Here is a 15,420-nt window from a genome sequence, read left to right on the forward strand (position 1 = left end):
GAGAGGCAGGCAGAGAGAGAGGAAGGGAAGCTGGCTCCCTGCTGAGCAGAGAGCCCAACTCGGGGCTCAATCCCAGGACCCTGAGACCGTGACCTGAGCCAAAGGCAGAGGCTTAACCCACTGAGCCACCCAGGCGCCCCTATTTCTTATCTTTTTGATAGTAGCCATTCTGAGACGTATGAGGTGATATCTCATGGTGGTTTTGATCTGCATGTCCCTGATGATGAGTGATACTTGCCATCTTTTCATGGACCTGTTGGCCATCTGGATGTCTTTGTCTTCCTTGGGAAAATGCCTGTTCAGATACTCTGCCCATTTCTTATTTGGATTGTTTGGAGTTTTTGCTATGAAATTGTATGGGTTTTGTTTTTTTTTTTAATATATTTTGGATATTAACCCCTTACCAGATACATGATGGGCAAATATTTTCTCCCCTTCAGAAGGTTGCTTTTGCATTTTGTGGATGGTTTCCTTTGCTGCGCACAAGCTTTTTAGTTTGCTATAGTCCCACTTGTTTATTTTTGCTTTGTTGCCTTTGCTTTTGGTGTCAACACACTTGGTTTCAATTATCGTTAACTATCTCCATCATTGCATATTCTTCTGTGGGATGTCTCTGCAGCCAGATCATTGCACTGTTCTTTTTTTTTTTTTTTTAAAGATTTATTTGAGAGAGAGAGAAAGAGAGTGTGAGCAGGAGGGGCAAAAAAGAGGGAGAAAGAATCTCAAGCAGACTCACCATTGGGTGCAGAGCCCAAGATGGGCTCGAGCTCACAACCCTGAGATGTACTGTTTTTGTATGTATCTCCTTTATCCTCCCAAACACACGTCCTTCTTGATTACTGTACCAACCACTGTTCTCCCAACTTATTATTTGTGAAAATTGTATCAGTGGGATACCACCTTGTTCAAGGCATCCACGTTTGACCCAGGATGGGATACTCACTGCCAGCTGGGCAGTGAGTGATCTAGTTACAACTCCCCCTCTTAGTATCTACTATGTCAGACCACTCCTGCTACCAACTATTAATGTGTGTCCTCCAGTAAGCAGACTATGACATGGCATTCAGAATACAAGAGATGTACTGGGAGCTCATGCCTGTGAAAGATGGGGGTTGGGGGGTGGAGCAAAATTGGGCTGAGGAAACCACAGACTGCAATAATGATCTGAAGCCCGTGGATGGAAAGCAAGGAGAAGCAGAATTGGGCAGGGAGAACCTAACTCTGATGCAAACCCGACAAAGTTTTGGCCGATCCGAGGGAAGGGGGTGGAGAACTCTGGAGCAGAGATTATCCATCAGAGGAGCCCCAGGGGTGGAGGCCCACCTAGAGCCACCTAGAGCCACCTAGAGCCCCTGCCATGGTCGATCATTGACCAGGAACCACCCAGAAAGAGAGTGAACTCAGCTCCACTACAGCGCTGCTGAACTCCTCTTGGCTAAATGCAAATCCTTTCTTGAAGGGAAATCAAAGCCGAGCTCCACCACGGAAACTTCATCGGTTTCCAGAATGGCGACACAGCATCCTAGCAGCCTTCAAAAGTGATCAATGAAAAAATAAAAGGATCAATGAGGATTTTATTTTTTAAATGAACTCATGGATGTTAACATATTTGCTGTGCTTCAGTCCACTGTATTTACTTTTTTTTTTTTTTTTTTTGATACTCAAATTGTCCTTACTTTGGCCAATGGGAGCATCTCCACATTGACTAAGAAGTCCTCTGACACAATGCTGGACTCGTTAGTAATTCCCTTGCTTTCTGTTGATAAGATGCTCCAAGATCATGTGTTTTCTGCCTTAGATCTGACATCAGTCATTTTTCTAAGAAGCTGTGGTTTCTTTTACCAGGAATAGCGGCAAGGACAACAAGCTGGCTGCTGAGAGCGCTCACTGCTACTGAGCTGGTGGTTATTTCTAGACTGTGCAACCCAACCAGGCACTTTTTATATCTTTGCTCTCTAATAGGACAGCTGCTAGCCACACGGCACCACTGAGCACGTGAAATGTGGCTACTGCAACCCAGGAATGGGATTTTATTTATTTTTAATTGTTTTTAATTAACTTAAAGTAGGCTGCACGCCCGCCCGACATGGGGCTTGAACTCACGACCCCAAGATCGAGAGTTGCATGCCGCACAGCCTGAGCCGGCCAGGCACTCCAAGGAATGGAAGTTTAAATTTGTACTGGTGTACGAATATCTGTTCAAGTGTTTGATTTTAATTAATTTTACATTGAAATAGCCACATATGTCCAGTGGCTACCATATCAGATGGTTCTAGACCTTTTCAGTGGACAGAACTAAGAAGTAATTTTTTCTTAAGATTTTATTTATTTATTTGACAGAGACAGAGATCACAAGTAGGCAGAGAGGCAGCAGAGAGAGAGGAGGAAGCAGGCTCCCTGCTGAGCTGAGAGCCCAATTCAGGGCTCGATCCCAGGACCCTGAGATCATGACCTGAGCCCAAGGCAGACGCTTAACCCACTGAGCTACCCAGGCGCCCCAGAAGTAATTTTTTTGTTATTTACATATTTACTTATTTTTAGAGAGAGTGTGCAAGCAGGGGCAGAAGGGCAGAGGGAGACGGAGAATTCTAAGCCGGCTTCACGTGCAGCGCAGAGCTGGACTGAGTTCAATCCCACAACCCTGAGATCATGACCTGAGCTGAAATCAAGAGTCTGAGGCTTAACTGAATGAGCCACCCAGTGCCCCAGAAATACATTTTTTAAGTTCTATTAATTCATACTAATATTTCCCATTGGCACCCAAGATTACAGTTTTAACTTATTTTACATTCCTATCTCTTCTCCCAAAGTTAAAATGTTGGTTCCTAATATTCCCATACCACCTATTTCCTATATCTCCCTTCATGCACTTCTGGAAGGGCGACGGTAATACCGTTACTAAGGCCAGGACCACTGCAAACAACCCGAGCGTTCTTTGGAGCTCTTTTTGCCCTTACTAGTTAAGTATGATCAAATTGTGGGGTTTTAAAGTCACTTGAATTCTTTTCTGTAAGGTTAATACCTGACATACAGTTAGGTTCATTTGTTTCAGTTTCCAATTTTTAGGAATTGACTTGTTTTTGGCATTGCGGTCACACAGTTCCATAGCCAAAGGGACAAGCACATTCAGAGAAATGTCATTTCCGCGCGGAGCTCACCTTTCTGACCCTGGCTGGTAACTGTTTCTCCGTGACCCCCAGGAAGTACATGTACCTGGATGTTCTTAGCGCCTCTGCCCCTTCTTAGTAGGACACACCCCGTTCCACCACTTTTTTCCCTTCACGGTAGGTTTTGAAGATCACTCCATGGGGAGACAGGACAGTCCTCCCGTCTTCACAGCGGCTCGGCTGGGGCTCTGCAGCCCTCCGCCAGCCTCCGCTTCTGCCGTGGACAGTGCACGGAGGGTTGTGGATACGCAAAGGCCAGCGGGCAAGCCGGGGAGGAAGCAGCCTGGTCGAGGGCGTGCGGCGGGAGGACTGTGATTTCTGTTAGGGAAGCGACCGTGGGCTGATGGGGCGCCGCGGTTCTGCTCCTCGGGCCCAGCCTTCAGAGCGCAGAGACCCGCACCGCGCGACCCGGCGATGACCGCGGACGCGCGCGGGGCCACGGCTAACGCGCGCGGTTCCCGCCTCCCCGGCGCTGTGCGCAGGGCTCGGCGGCCACCCCGGTGGACGGTTTCCCGCGCGAAACCAAGCACTTCCCGGACTCGCTGCGGCCCCGGGAGGCACCTCGAGGTCCGGTGCAGCGGCGCGCGGCGCTCGGCGAGGGCTGGGCTGCGCCGCACTCACTCCCGGGTCCCCGCCGGGCCTGGCCCGAGAGGCCCTCGTCGCACCCCCACGTCTGAGCTGCAGATACGCGCTCCGGCCGGGCGGGTCGTCTCACGACAGAGCGGGGCAGGGGACCGCGGGCAGGGCTGGGGAGGGGGACGCGGGCTCGGCGCGGCCCGCACGTGGAGCCCGCAGTCCCAGCCTACGACGCCCGCGGGAAAGCCCCCGTCGGCGCGAGCACGACACTCGCTGGGCGGACAACCAACCTGCCCCCGGGTCTGCTTGGGCCAAACCCCCAGCTACGGGCCCGCGCGCTCCCGCGTCCACCCAGCCGCGGGATCCGCTCCGGGACCCTCCACGGGCCGCCCGCGCCCCGGCCGCACTGCGCCTGCGCGGGGGCGCCCCGGACCGCACCATCGCCCGAGCAGGGGTGCGCGCGGCGGGCGACCCCACCCCGGCCCGTGGAGCCGCCCGTCGCCGTGGAGCCGCCGGTCGCCATGGAGCCGCCCGCCGCCCTCGACGCCGCGGCCCAGGTCTGCGAGCGCCCGCGGAGGAGCCTCTGCGACCCCCGGCGGGCCACAGAGAGGTGGGTCGGTTCGCCCGGAGTCCGGGTTCGGCCGGGCAGCCACCTGCGGCGGCGGGTCTCGCCCCCGGTGGTTTTCGCCGAGTCCCCGACCCTGGGGCTGGTCCCCCCGACTTTGCGGGCCTCACTGGGGTCGGGGCGCTGCAGTGCCAGCCCTGAGCAGAGCTGGGGGGACCCCGGCTGGGGAGCCCAGCGGAGGAAGGGAGCCCGAGTCCTCCCCCTGGGCTTTTCTTTCTTCAAGTTTACTTTTAAAAATATTTTATTTATTTATTCATTTATTCATGAGTAAGAGAGAGAGAACGAGCGGGGGGAGGGGCGGAGGGAGAAGCAGACTCCCCGCTGGGCAGGGAACCCCATGCGTGGCTCGATCCGGCGACTCTGGGATCATGAGCTGACCCGAATAGAAGCTTAACCGGCTGAGCACCCCCCCCCAGGCGCCCCTATTGGGTTTTTCAAAGGGAGCCCGGTTTGGGCAGTGGAGGGGCTCCTGCTGTGTTTCCCACCAGCTGCTGGTCCTCTCCTCGCACCCTTCCCTCACGTCCGCGCTGAGCCAGGCGCTGTGCCAGGTACGGAGTCCGCACCGCCCGGCTGGGCCGCCAGGTGCCCGGAGTTCCCTCACAGGTGCTCTGGGCAGGTGGACGCGCGCGCCCGCGCACCCGGCGCAGACTGGTTTTAAAGTGAACATCAGGAAAAAATTACACACACACACACACGCATGCATGCATATATACATACATGCACACACATACACACATATACATGCATATAGACACACATACACATACACATACACGTACGTACATAAAGTGAACCTCAGTAGCAACTACCCAGGTCAAGAAATAAAACCATGTCCACAGGGTAAGTCAATCTGCCCTTCCCTTCCCGCAGGCAGACCTCACTCACCCCCAAGACCCGGACTGGCTGTTGTGATTCTCATTTCCTGGCTTTTCTTCAGGTGCACCCACCCTGTGTACGCCTTCCTAAGCACCATAATTAAGTTTCACTGACTTTGGAATATCATATAAATGGAATAATACTATATATATTCTTCTCTAATTTTTGAAACAACCCCAAGTTTACATAAAAGTTGCAAGTTCAGCCCCAAAATTGTCTTTTCCTGAGCCATTTGAGAAGTCACTTACAGGATGGTTTCTGACCAAGCCACACTGTGCAGGGCGTTCTCCCACATGACCTCAGAAGGGCCATCAAAGTCAGGACACTCACGGACGTGTCACCACCACCGTTAAGCATGACAGCTGATCCTAGAAAGCCACGAAAGGGAAAGGATCCCATCTGGGATCACACGTTGCACTCCACAGTCCTTGTGTGTCTGCAGCGTCTGGCCCTCAGCCTCCCTGGCGTTTTTTGGGCGTTCAGGATGCCGCCTCTGACGGCTGCAGGCGGGTCTGCAGAAGCTCTTTGATGTGGGCTTGTCTGATGTTTCCCCAGATGAGGTTTGCATCATGTGTCCTTGGCAGGAGAGTCACAGGACTTATGCGCCACTTTCTGCGCATTCTGGCCTGTGGGGCGGCTCACGGTGGGCCATGTCACGTTACCGGGGACTTTCACCTTGATCGCCGGATTAACGTGTTATCTGCCGACGTCTGCCGTTCCCTGTGTGATTTACACATGTGGTGTCAGGAGATACGTTGAAGCTATGTGGCCGTGTCATCCCTCTGAGGCTGGAGCTGGGTGGCTCCCAGTGACACCCCCCACCCGCCCGGCCAGGGCTCTGATGTCCTCCATGGGGCAGCAGCCTCCTGCTCCCGCCTGACATCCAGCTCGGGGCCACAACTGCCCCAAGCCGGCACCCCCCTCAGCACCCCTGTCTAGGCCACCATGGATCCTGCTTCTCCTGCCAAATCCGGGGCACCTTTTGCACCTTCTTCCCTGGCTGTCATGTTAAAGGGGGCACTGCAGCACGGCGCCGCACAGTGGATCATTTGCGCTACCCCAGAGCACCCAGAGGAGGACCCATGTACCTGCGACCGTCCTGCTGCGGGATTCTGGACTCTCTGCTGTTCCCAGCCTTGCTGCTCTGGGGGGGTCCTGCTGTGTCCCGAAGCCGGAGCGTGTGATGAGTTGAACTGTGTTTCTTCAAGGAGAAAACATCATGGGTTGAAGCCCTAATCCCTAGGATCTCGGAATATGGCCTTTGGAAATAGGGACATTGGGGATGTCATTCGTTGTGATGAGGTCCTACAACAGGTATCTTTATAAAAAGGAGGTATTTTTTTTTTAAGATTTTTTTTTTAAATTTATTTGACAGATCACAAGTAGGCAGAGAGGCAGGCAGAGAGAGACAGGAGGAGGCAGGCTCCCTGCTGAGCAGAGAGACCGATGCGGGACTCGGTCCCAGGACCCTGAGATCATGACCTGAGCCGAAGGCAGAGGCTTTAACCACTGAGCCACCCAGGCGCCCCTAAAAAGGAGGTATTTGGACGTAGATCTGGGCCCCTGGAGAACACCATGTGGAGGCTGGAGTTAGCCCACCCCAAGCCAGGGCACTGTCAGAACCTTGGAGAGGCCTGGAACACACGCTCTCCCAGCACTTCAGGGGGACCACGGCGCTGCCATCACCACGATGGCAGGTCCCTGTCCTCCACAAGTGTGAGAGAATACACTTCCATCGCCCGGAGACACCTCGTGTTGCGCTGATGGTGGCATTCCCAGGACAGTAATGCAGCATCTCCACGTGTCTGTAGGGTGCACACCCAGGAGCAGAGCCCGGAGTCAGAGAGAATGGAAGCAAAATCGGGCCCCCAAAGGCGACCATGACCTCATCCTCGGAACTTGGGAATATGTTAGATGATGTGGCAGGGGAATTCAGCTTGTTCAGCGGGGTCTGAGCTGGGGACAGGATCCCAGATTACCCAGGTGTCCTCAGGAGTGGGACAGGGAGGCGGGAGAGAGGAGAGAGTCAGGGAGCCCGGGGGGGACAGTAGCTCACACTGCTGGCTTCGAAGATGGTCGAATGGGGCCTTGAGCCGAGAAGTGTGGGGGACCTCCAGGAAGGAACGCGGCCCTGCTACACCTGGATTTTAACGCAGCGAGACTCACTGCAGACTCTGACCACCTGAATCCAGCATGACTAGTCTGTTAAGTCGCTGGGTTGGCAGTAACTTGTTACAGTAGTGATGGGAAAGTGATACAAAGGAATATGCTTTTCCACTTTACTTTTCTAAAAAAAGATTTTATTTATTTGAGGAGAGGGGCTGACTCCCCGCTGAGCAGGGAGTCCAACATGGGGTTTCATCCCAGGACCCCGGGATCATGACCTGAGAGGAGGGCAGATGCTTCACCGACTGAGAATTACAAATGAGGCTGGGCAATGAGTGTTTATCGCCGACAAATAGCTTATCCAAAGCGGGATCCTGTTGAGAGCTACGGGGAACCGCGTGAACCACGGCGGGAGGCAGGCAGGACTCGGGGCCGCTGACACACAGGAGTGCGGCTGCCCTGCACCGGCCAGGGCATGCTTGAGGGTGAAGGGCCCTGCTGACATGCTGCCCCTTCGCCGCCAGCGGCACCTTCGCGGGCCCGTGCATCGTCCTTACATGCTCCTGACGGCAGAGCTTTTGGGCCATGTGTCAAATTTGTCTTCTGGTTTGTAACTTTTCTTCAACGCTCCTTTGGGCATTCTCCAAAGGAGAATGAACAAAAGTTTTCAATTTAAATGTACATGACCCCGTGCCAGCTTCTCCTCTCGTGGCTGATGTTCGCAGTGTCGTGCGCCCCCAGCTTCCACTGTGGCCCAGGTCAGCTGTTCCCGCCTGCGACTTTCATCCGCAGGGAACCGAGTCCCGGGGGGGGAGGCCCGGCCGTTGGGCTTGTGACCGAGGTGGGCGCCCTTGCCTGCTGATGGCCCGCGCTCCGGCTGGGTGTGGGGCGGTCGCGAATCTGTAGAGCAGTTTGGAGAGAACTGGCAGTACCTGAACACTCATTCATTTATGCCGACTTTGTTCTTTTTTTTGCACTTTTACTGTGGAAAAGTGCGATCTCGGGAAGGCAGAGAAGGGGCGACCCAGACTCGAAGGCCCGGTCCCCTTGGGTGCCTCCCGCTCCACGCTGCTGGCCGGGGGAGGCTAGAGAGCTGCCGAGGTGGGGTGTTTCCACCCGTAACTACCGCTCTCCCAGTGAAGACTCCCTTTTGGCATAACTACAAAATTGTTACCAATCCCAACAAAATTAACCTGAATTTCTTGATAAAATCGAACACCAGTCTGCCTTCACTTCACATCGTCTGGAAAATAAGTCTTCTGCAGCTGCTTCCTGGAATCCGGGGGCAAACAGGAACCCTGCACCACAAGTGACCGACTTGTCTCTTTTGGTTTAAAGCTGTCCCTCTTTTCCGCCTTGACATCCATTTGCTGAAGTTTCTGGATCATTTGTTCCGTTTCTGTATGCTGGAGGCCTCCTTTAATGTCAGCCTCCAGTGTCTTCTCCAGAGAGGATCTGCACGTCTTTTGTTGTGTCCGGTTTTACATACCTCGTATTTCTTGGTATAATTCAAAACACACGGCATCTCTTCCAAACCTTGTTCCCCTCCGTTCTGAAGAACAGGAATATATTTGGTTTTTATGACTGGACTTAGGTCGAGCGACATCACTAAATCGTCTCGGTTACTTAATGCCGGATGTCTGCGTGCCCAGTGGATTGCTCCGCACACGGTCGTGGGATCTGAGAACTTTTCCACTTCGAGCTCCTTGTGTTCCTTCCAGCGGGTTCTGGCTGGGAGCCCCAGCGGCGCTGAGTGGAAGCAAACATCCTTGTTTTGTTCTCAGTCCTGTGGCTTTTTGTGCTTAGAACTCATGACGTTTCCTGCAAACGGCCTTTCCCACGTCAAAGAAATCAGCGTCCAGTAGAAGATTGCGAAGCGGGATGTTGAATTTTATCAGTACTTCCTCACATCAGTCGAGTCGATCATGTAAGTCCCTTCCTTCGGTCTGTCACCCACGGTGAGTTAACCTGATTCTAACGGGAAATCAGGCCCTGGGGTACCGAGGTTGTGTCCATGCGCTGCTGCGGGAATCAGGCAGGGGATGCTCCCCCCCCCCCCCGTTCCCCTTTCATTGTCCGGCTTTGGTGACAAAGGTGACATGAGCTCCGGGAAGTAAGTCAGGGAGTGGGCCTTCTGCCCCTGCTTCCCAGAAGCAGTGTGCACGGCTCGCGGGTTTCCCAGAAGTTGGCAGGGCGGCCTCTGCGCCCCGAGCCCCCTTCAAGGGACCGTCTATCTATTGAGTTTCTTTTACGCTCGTGGGATTCTTTAACATTTTTCTTTTCTTCAAACCATTTTGATTACTACTATTTTTCTCCCATCCAAGTTCTAACCAGGCCCGACCCTGCTTAGCATGATTACTACTATTTTTCTAATAACTTGTCCATTGTCTAAATTTTCACATTTATTGGCATAAAGTTGTTGATTGACTTTTTTTACTTTGTAATGTTTTATATTTGTCAGTCTTGCAGATCTTTAAAAAATCCAAACTTCCTGTTTTCAGGGGCCTCTCTTTCACATTTGTTTTCGTGGCGCAGATTTCTAATCTTTGTCGTCTTCTTTCTTGCACTTTCTTTGGGTTTCTCTGGCAGGTCTTTGCTCACCGCTTCAACTGGACGTGGAGCCCGTTCGCCGTTCGCCTTTCCGCGACAGATGCTGTGGGGCCGCAGGTCGGTGGGGCTCCAGCTCGTGGCCGGTCCCTGGGCTCTCCTGTCCTGTAACTCATTGTACCATTTCCACGACGGTTTTTCCCTGGACCCTGGGTCATTTAGAAGTATGTTTCCTGGGGGCACCTGGGGGGCTCACTCAGTTAAGCCTCCAACCGTTGATCTCTGCTCCAAGCTTGATCTCAGGGTCACGGGATCGAGCCCTGCACTGGGCTCCACGCTCAGTGGGGAGTCTGCTTGGGACTCTCTCTTTGTCTCCTCCTGCCCCTTCCCTGCCCACACCCTTACTCTCTCTCTCCTTCGCTCTCTTTCTAAAATAAATAAATCTTTAAAAAAAAAAAAAAGTATGTTTCCTAGTAGTTCTCTAGAAGTAGTTCTCTATTGCTTACTGATTTGGGCCGATGAATTTTGGCCAGAGAACAAGTTTTTAGGATCATCTTTATTGAAGAGTAACTGGCGTGCAATATTGTGTTCATTTCAGGGGGCACCACAGTGATTTGAGATGCACCTGCCTTGTGAAAGCGTTACCCTGATGCGTCCTGTCCCCATCTGTCACCATACAAAGTCATCACGACATGATTGACTGTGTTCCCTACTCCGTACAAAGCTGTGTACCCTTCCAGGCCTTCGAAATTGACTGACACCTGTTTTGGGCCCAAGACACAGCTTTCGTAAATGTTCTGCGTTCGCTGTAGGGGACCCTGAAATCCTGCGGCTGCCGGGTTCCGGGTGTCTGTCGGCTCAGTTTGCTAATGACGTTGTCCAAGTGCACATCGTTGACAGCTTGTCTCTCCTGGTTTTGTTAGAGAGTGTGTTACAGTGGCCCACGAGAGTTGTATCTTGACCTTTTCCTCGCTCCGTCCACCTGTGCTCCACTTGGTTTGTGACCAGTTAGTGGGTGCGCGTGGGCTTCTGGGAGCCGAACATCGGGTGCGGATGTCCTGCGTGGCTGTTGCTGCTTTTCGCCTCTAGGATTCCGTGTGTTTCTAGATAACTCCGCCAGCCTCCTCTTCACAGTTCCTGGCCAGCGCGTCTCTCTGAATTATAAAGCCTGGGGCCCCCTCAGGCTTGTGTTCTAGATGTCTCTTCGGTAGTGTACAGTTAGATTTTTTTGGTCGTTGTTATTGTTCTTTTCATCTAATTTAAAAGAGACTTTTTATTTAACCTTGGCCATTTAACCTGTGTATATGCTTGCCTTCACTTAGATTTTGACCTGAAGGTTTCTTATTTTCTAGTCAACTCTTCGAGCTTCTTAAGACAAAGTACAATTTCACCCAGCGTTTCTGCTTGTTTTCCGTGCGATGGCTGGGACGTGGGCGGCCCCGCAGCCAGAAGCAGGGAAGGCACTTCGAGCTGCTTGTTCAGCACATCTGAGCAAACCTCTGTTTCAGACTCTACCCCACCCCCACTTCATCGGCGCCCAGTTCTGGGGCCTTTCACCGGTGGGTGCTGTGCCCCAGGGGCGTCGTGCGTCAAGTTTTCCCCCGGAAGGTCAGTCCGCACCCCTGACAGCCGAGCCGATAACATCCTCATGCCTCCCAGCTTCTGTTTTGTTCAAACCATGTCTCCTCCCGTTGGCCTGTTCCTTATGGACTCGTGTGTTGGGAAAACTGAATCCTTTTCTGCTGTGGTTTTAGTGAGAATTTAAGAGGGGCCAAAGGCCGCCCCCTAGAAGTGCCCTTTTTAACTGGACATTCAGAGTATGTGTGGTTGACGGGCACCTGGCTGGCTCAGTCCGCGGAGCGGTGACTCTCTTTCTTTCTTCCTTTTTTAGAGAGAGGGAGAGAGGGCTTGGGGAAGGGCAGAGAGAGAGAGAGAGAGAATCTTAAGCTGAGTCCATGCCCAGCGCAGAGCCAGACGTGGGCTCGACCTCACCACCCTGCGATCATGACCTGAACCAAAGTCAGGAATCGGAGGCTTGACCAACTGCACCCCCCCCCGGCGCCCCGTGACTCTTGATGTCTGGACTGTGAATTCAAGCCGCACGTCGGATGTATGCATCACTTACAAACAAAATATTGAAGAAAAAGTGTATAAAAAGCGCTATGATGTAGTCGTTTTCCGTGAAACTGTGATGTTCCACCTCTGCTCAGACACTCATTCCCCGGGGGGGCAGTCACACTCCGTTGCCATGAGCACATGGAGGTCATGGCCATGAAGCAGAACAGATGCCTCCACTTTGTGCAGATCTTCCAAGAGCTCTGCCGTTCGCCGACCAGTAGGTCAACAGATTTTATCAAACGGGAGGAACATTGTTGGCGTTTTACAAGATCCCTTAAAATTCTGCCTCTCAGAAGGGAAACGCATGAGTCTTTGTGGCATTTCAAAAAATGGATTACTACGGGCGCCTGGGTGGCTCAGTGGGTTAAGCCGCTGCCTTCGGCTCGGGTCATGATCTCAGGGTTCTGGGATCGAGTCCCGCATCGGGCTCTCTGCTCAGCAAGAAGCCTGCTTCCCTCTCTCTCTCTCTCTGCCTGCCTCTCCGTCTGCTTGTGATCTCTCTCTGTCAAATAAATAAATAAATAAAAATCTTTAAAAAAAAAATGGATTACTAGCCCTGACATACTCATGATTTGTCCAGGAAACATTATTAGGCTTTGAAAATACTTTTCAGTTAATTCTGAAGCAATTCAGCTTATTCTGAAGCAATTATTAAGCAGTGAGAAAGAAATTCGTCTATAATTTTAGCATCTCCTACATAAGATCAACATTTAAAATCAACGTTCCCTATCAAGCTCTACACAGACGAGCTCCGAGCGTTCCCCAAATGATGAAGTGTAATGAATATTCTGAAATTTCCCAAGAATTACTTTTGAGGGGCACCTGGGTGGCTCAGTCAGTTAAGCCTCTGTGTTCGGCTCAGGTCATGATCCCAGGGTCCTGGGATCGAGTCTCGCATGGGGCTCCCACTGAACGCGGAGTCTGCCTCACCCTCTCCCTCTGCTGCCCCCCTGCTTGTGCTCTCTCTCTCTCAAATAAATAAATAAGATCCTAAAAATAAAGACTCGCTCTTGAGCCGCGCTGTAACGTACACCCCAGCTCCACCGCGCGTCCTGCTCGTGCGCTCGGTGAGTTTTGATCACCGCATCCCCTAGGGAAGCGCCTCTGCGGCAGGACCGGGGACGTCGCGGGCCACCGCGGTGCTCCCGCCCCCGCCCCATCCCCTGCCTTAACCCGGAACCTCTCCCCGACGACAAACAGTGGAGCCCGCACTTGGGTCTCCTCGTTCTCTTTCGTGTCCGGCTCCTTTGCCCGCCGCCGTGTGTCTGAGATGCAGCCACGTGCGCGTGTGGCCCCGCGTCATCCCGTCCGGTGACAGCGGCGCAGTGCGGGACGCTGGGTTGGGTCCGGTCCGGGCTGCGCGCGTGCGGGCGCCCTGATGCTCGCGTGCGGGACTTGCTTCGGCCGCGTCTCCGCCGGTCCCGGGCGCACACCTGGAGAAGCGTTTCTGCGTCCCGTGGTACGTCCGTGTCACTCCGGTTACGACTCGGTGTTTGGATTTTGGATTTGGGGCATCGTGTGCGGCGGCGTGTCCCCGTGGTTTTTCTTCTCACTCGCCGGTGACGACCGCGGCCGCGCGCCGCTGCCCGGCCTCGCTGGCCCTTCCCGCACCTTCCCGAGCGCGTCTGTCCTAAGATTTCTGTGCCCTCCGGCCGGACTTGGGACTGTAAACCGCTGACACTTAGGGGCTCTTTGCACAGCCTGGTTGTAAGACTGCGGCCGAGTTCATGCGCTGCGAGCTTTTTCCGAGGCTCCGGCTTATGCATTTTCTTAATGTCTTTTTATAGGAGAAATTGATAATTCTTAGGAAATCCAGTACTTATGGTTTTTTAAAACTATGACCTTATTCATCTGTAACTGTAATAATTTGTTTGTAGCTAAAATTTCTGCTTCCCAAGATGGAAGAAGACGCTGTCCCGGCCCCGCGGAAGGCGCGCCCGGGCGTCGGGCCGGCGGCAGGTGCCGCTGAGATCTTCCCCAGCAGCGAAGGTGAGTGATGCGCTTCCCGGTCCCTTAATTCCTCGTCTTCAGGGAGACCACATCGTTTTAGCTTATATGTTTTTTCTCAAAGAGGGAGCTTACATTTTTCTGTCTTTAGTTGAAAGAAAGATAAACTATGGCTGAGAATCTTGAAAGGAGCAAACACAGTGTTCTGGTTCGAACATCTCTGTGGAGAACTGGGACGCCATTTCCATCCCAGTCCTTTGAATATGACCTGCTTTTGTTTTCTTTCCCTGAAAGCTGTTGGAGTCCAAAAAATCACTGATAATCTCACATTTTTCTAAGACATGCTTTGATTTGGGTTAGCGCTAGGCATCGGGCAGGACAGTCCAACCCGGACTAAGTTCCTCGGTCCCCCATCTCACCCCAGCATGGCTCCTTTCTCGGTACCCAAGTGAGACGTAATGAGGCATGCTGATGTGAGGTGAGGTTATGTGACATATTGTGAGGTGAGGCAAGGTAAGGTGGTATGAGGCATGATGAGGTGAGGTGAGGTGAGGTGATCAAGTGAGATGTGTCGAGGTGTGATGTGGTGAGGTGAGGTGATGTGTGGTGAGGTAGAATGAGATGAAGTGAGGTGAGTTATGGCATTGTGAGGTGTGGTAAAGTAAGGAGTGATGAGGAAGCCAGGCTGATGGGAGGTGTGGTGAGGTTAGTGAGGCGAAGTGAGATAATGAGGTGCAGTGTGGCGTGGTATGGTGATATGAACTGAGGTGAGATGTGGTGTGGTGAGGTGAGGGGGCTTGAGGTGAGGTGACCTGTGGTGACATGAGGTGAGGAGTGGTTTGTGGTGTTGTGAGGGCTAGTGATGTTTGGTGAGGTGAAGTGAGGTGTGGTGATGGGAGGTGAAGTGTGGAGTGCAGTATGGTGACATGAGGTGAGGTGAGGTGAGATTTGGTCACGTGAGGTGAAATGTGGAGTGTAGTATGGTGCTGTGAGGTGAGGTGAGGTGAGGTGTGGTGAGGTGAGGTGAGATGAGATGCAGTAAAGTGAGGTATAGTGTGGTGTGGTTCATGGTATTGTGAGGTGTGGTGAGGTGAGGTGAGGTGTGGTGTGGGTATGAGGTGAGGTGTGGTGTTGCGTGAGGTGAGGTATGGTAAGGTGAGGTACGGTGAGGTAATATGCGGTCTGGTAAGGTGAGTTGTGGTGCAGTGAGGTATGATGAGGTGTGCTGGGTGAAGTGAAGTGATATGAGGTATGGTGAGATGAGGTGAGGTGAGGTAAGGCATGGTGAAATGAGATGAGTTGTGTGGTAAGGTGAGGTAAGGTGTGGAGAGGTGAGGTATGGTGAGGTGAGGCAAGGTGAATTGAGGTGTGGTGGGATGAGGTGAGGTGTGGTGATGTGAGGTGTGGTGAGCGGAGGTAAGATGAGATGAGATTAGGTGAGGTATGGTAAGATAATGT

At 52.9% G+C, this 15,420-nt stretch overlaps 1 protein-coding gene across 1 annotated transcript in view; it reads left to right on the forward strand.

Moving 5' to 3' along the window:
• Nucleotides 1-9,268: 9,268 nt before the first annotated feature.
• The window catches only part of CFAP74 (cilia and flagella associated protein 74), a 58,810-nt gene continuing 52,658 nt past the window's right edge, over nucleotides 9,269-15,420 (forward strand). The window contains exons 1-4 of the mRNA XM_047724341.1: nucleotides 9,269-9,308; nucleotides 9,940-10,017; nucleotides 10,496-11,505; nucleotides 13,893-14,004. Of these exons, the coding sequence (XP_047580297.1) occupies nucleotides 13,914-14,004 (91 nt within the window). The 5' untranslated portion in view covers nucleotides 9,269-9,308; nucleotides 9,940-10,017; nucleotides 10,496-11,505; nucleotides 13,893-13,913. The remainder of the gene's footprint in view (nucleotides 9,309-9,939; nucleotides 10,018-10,495; nucleotides 11,506-13,892; nucleotides 14,005-15,420) is intronic.

Source organism: Lutra lutra, chromosome 4 (assembly GCF_902655055.1).
Source record: "Lutra lutra chromosome 4, mLutLut1.2, whole genome shotgun sequence".
Classification (NCBI taxonomy): domain Eukaryota; kingdom Metazoa; phylum Chordata; class Mammalia; order Carnivora; family Mustelidae; genus Lutra; species Lutra lutra.